This window comes from Prosopis cineraria, unplaced genomic scaffold (assembly GCF_029017545.1).
Source record: "Prosopis cineraria cultivar Desert tree isolate PC_DT_omini unplaced genomic scaffold, ASM2901754v1 PC8, whole genome shotgun sequence".
NCBI lineage: Eukaryota > Viridiplantae > Streptophyta > Magnoliopsida > Fabales > Fabaceae > Prosopis > Prosopis cineraria.
In genome coordinates, this window is record NW_026555339.1 from 5,751,316 (window position 1) to 5,754,441 (window position 3,126).

The window sequence follows — 3,126 nt, forward strand, 5'->3', positions numbered from 1 at the left end:
TATATAAAATAATATAAGTTTGAGAGACTTCTAAATAATTTTAATTTAAAATTTGTAAACATGTTTTTCATAATGAACTTATGTAATTTTCAAAATAATATAATTTAGAATTTATCAGGGTGAGGGTAAATTAATAAATAAAATTTGTTTTAATATAAATTTTAATTTAAAAATAATTTTTTGAAATATTTTTAAAATATTCCTATTGAAGTTAACAGGACTAAATTGCTTGGGAGGTCCGTTTAATTAAGGCAAAATAAAAATGTGATAAGAGTATTTTGCTCTGAAAATTATAAATAGGACATTTTAAGAAATATTAAATACTAAAAAAGTTCATACAAAGTGACTTACTATATTTAGCATAATTTTTTAAATACTGGTAAAAAAAATTTATTTTAAAATATAAATTATTATATTTAGCGCGGAAGGTGTATGTTTTTCAAAGTGTTGATCTTGATGGAAGTTTGATCTGTTTTCTGTAAATTTACAAAGAATTAAATTAAATGATTTTAAATACAATCTCAAGTAGACACACCTAGCGCCACAGAATCAAGCACCGAGAATTCGCTCCAAAACTCTGGCGGGAATTCAATAATTCACCCAATCCCGCCAATCGGGTCCAGAATCTTCTGGTTTATAAACCCTTGGTTTCCCTCCATCGCTTCAACTCACCATTTCTCTGAGAAAATTGAAATCAAACCCTAACCCTAAAGGCGACACTGTGCAAAGCTAGAAGATGTTGGAACTCCGTCTCGTTCAAGGTTCGCTTCTGAAGAAGGTGTTGGAGGCGATTAAGGAGCTAGTCAACGATGCCAACTTCGATTGTTCGGCCAGCGGGTTCTCGCTCCAGGCAATGGATTCCAGCCATGTCGCCCTCGTGGCCCTGCTCCTCAGATCCGAGGGTTTTGAGCACTACCGCTGCGACCGCAACCTCTCGATGGGCATGAACCTCAACAACATGTCTAAGATGCTAAAATGTGCCGGCAACGATGACATCATTACCATTAAGGCTGATGATGGAAGTGATACCGTCACATTTATGTTTGAAAGTCCAAGTACGTTTGATATTCCGAAAACAATTTCTTGGTTTTCTTGTTTGTGTTTGATGTCTTGTTGAATGCTTGATCTGTTTTCTACCGCGCGCGTTTGCTTTTCAATTTCTTGTCGAGTGTTTCTCTCTTTCTACACATGATTCGTTATTTTTCTACTGGCTTACAAAAATCAAATGTCTTGCTTCGCTCTGCGAGAGTCGGTTAGCGGATTCAGTTAGGTTAATTTTGCAGCTATCATACTCAGAGCAATCCTGTTAGGGCTCATTCATTTTGTTATTAGAAATTTCTTTGTCTATATATATATATATCAGTTTTGTTCCGTAGTCATGATGCATTCGATGAAGATCTTATCAATTCACCCCTTATAAAAGGGTATAAATTTTGTATCTAATCTTTCATTTTCTTCAATGTTTTGTTCTATGAACATAATGGCGAGTGAGGAGTAGAAATGCTTATTGAAGTTTTAGAGGCCTCAAATGATATATAGCTGTAAGGAATGTGGTGGCGAACTGGTGTGCTTTCTTTCTTTCTTTGAACAACAACGGCGTCTGGGGAGTAGACATGTTTATTCTTTCTTTGAACAATGACAGCGACCAAGGAGTAGAACTGAATATTCTTTCTTTACTTTCTCGTGGAGTTCTTTTACAGTTACCATCTGGTCCAGACGATCTGGGTTCATCTAAATTTGTTAGCTCGAGTAGTGTTTTGTTTAACTTTATTGAGGCAGAGGATTGTGTTTTCCTGGTCTCAATGTTTCATCGGCTTTTAGATGACCTGAGTTATGGCCACTGTATGTTTTATGTTTTTTTTTAAGCTTTTGCCAACTTTATCTTTTCTTTTGGGTTATGGCTTATAGCACAGGACAAGATTTCTGATTTCGAGATGAAGCTGATGGACATTGACAGTGAACACCTTGGAATTCCTGAGGCAGAATATCATGCCATTGTTAGGATGCCTTCAGCTGAGTTTGCTAGGATTTGCAAAGATCTAAGCAGTATTGGTGATACTGGTAACTTGTTTATTGGATTTCTAACAATTAACATGTTGGTTTTAAACTTTGGCCAATACATGATACCATCTTGTGGTATATGTTGTAGTGGTAATTTCGGTCACTAAGGAAGGTGTAAAGTTTTCCACCAGGGGAGATATTGGAACTGCAAATATAGTATGTAGGCAGAATACTACTGTGGACAAGGTAAGATGGCGTCACAAATTATTCCCTTACAAATTGTAATTTGTAATTATATCTGTGTATGTATTGTTTCTAGTGGTTTCCATTGTATAACTTAAATGGTTTAATGATAACATTTTTGCACGCCTGTTTCTGTGGTTTGATGTTACAGCCTGAAGAAGCGACTGTAATAGAGATGAATGAGCCCGTGTCCTTGACATTTGCTCTAAGGTATATGAACTCCTTTACAAAGGCAACACCGTTGTCTAACACAGTGACCATCAGCCTGTCAAACGATCTGCCAGTTGTGGTCGAGTACAAGATTGCTGAGATGGGTTATGTCCGTTTCTATTTGGCCCCTAAGATAGAAGAGGACGAAGAAGAGACCAAGCCTGAAGCTTAGATTTTGATTTGGTTTGGAATCTTTAATTATTGTAGGAATCTCTGTATTGTACACTTATGGGCTTGGAAGTTAGTTACAAATTTTACATACGGAGTTTTCTTCCTTTTTTAACTCCGTCTCTTTGAATCAGACCAATTAAACGGGGGATCTGTATTCTCATACCTAAAGTCAAAGTGGCTCCTGTTTATGAATTCACACGGTTTTGTTGCAAGTTAACTGTTTAGTGTGGCAATTCAAAGTATTAAATAGCTCCCAATTCTGAGAATGCTCATTAGCTCATGTAAATATGCATAAAGAGCATATTTACAGCTCAGCTCGCATGATTCTTGGAGGTCTACTTGCAAATATGAAATATCTAATTCAAGGAATGTTTTGGTATTCAATATTTTCAGTTATTCGTTTGTCATGTGACTTCTAAACATGAAAAAAAAAAAAAGCCCGAAGGGGTAGGAATGTGATGATTTTACTGATCGAATTTTAATTTTAGCACGAACGTCCAT

The 3,126-nt window shown here is 35.9% G+C and overlaps 1 protein-coding gene across 1 annotated transcript; it reads left to right on the forward strand.

The window, feature by feature from the left end:
• The first annotated feature begins 533 nt into the window (after positions 1 to 533).
• Positions 534 to 2,882, forward strand: LOC129317966 (proliferating cell nuclear antigen). Its single transcript, XM_054962424.1, has 4 exons — positions 534 to 1,055; positions 1,909 to 2,061; positions 2,150 to 2,247; positions 2,396 to 2,882. The coding sequence occupies exons 1-4, from the start codon at positions 737 to 739 to the stop codon at positions 2,624 to 2,626; spliced, it is 801 nt and encodes a 266-aa protein (XP_054818399.1). The 5' UTR covers positions 534 to 736; the 3' UTR covers positions 2,627 to 2,882.
• The last annotated feature ends 244 nt before the right edge of the window (positions 2,883 to 3,126 follow it).

Bases quoted from the DNA above. Each gene is read 5' to 3' on its own strand.
- LOC129317966 (XM_054962424.1), top strand. From the start codon at position 737: ATGTTGGAACTCCGTCTCGTTCAAGGTTCGCTTCTGAAGAAGGTGTTG. The intron at 1,056-1,908 runs GTACGTTTGATA...TATGGCTTATAG, and splicing joins ATTTATGTTTGAAAGTCCAA to CACAGGACAAGATTTCTGAT. The intron at 2,062-2,149 runs GTAACTTGTTTA...TATATGTTGTAG, and splicing joins AAGCAGTATTGGTGATACTG to TGGTAATTTCGGTCACTAAG.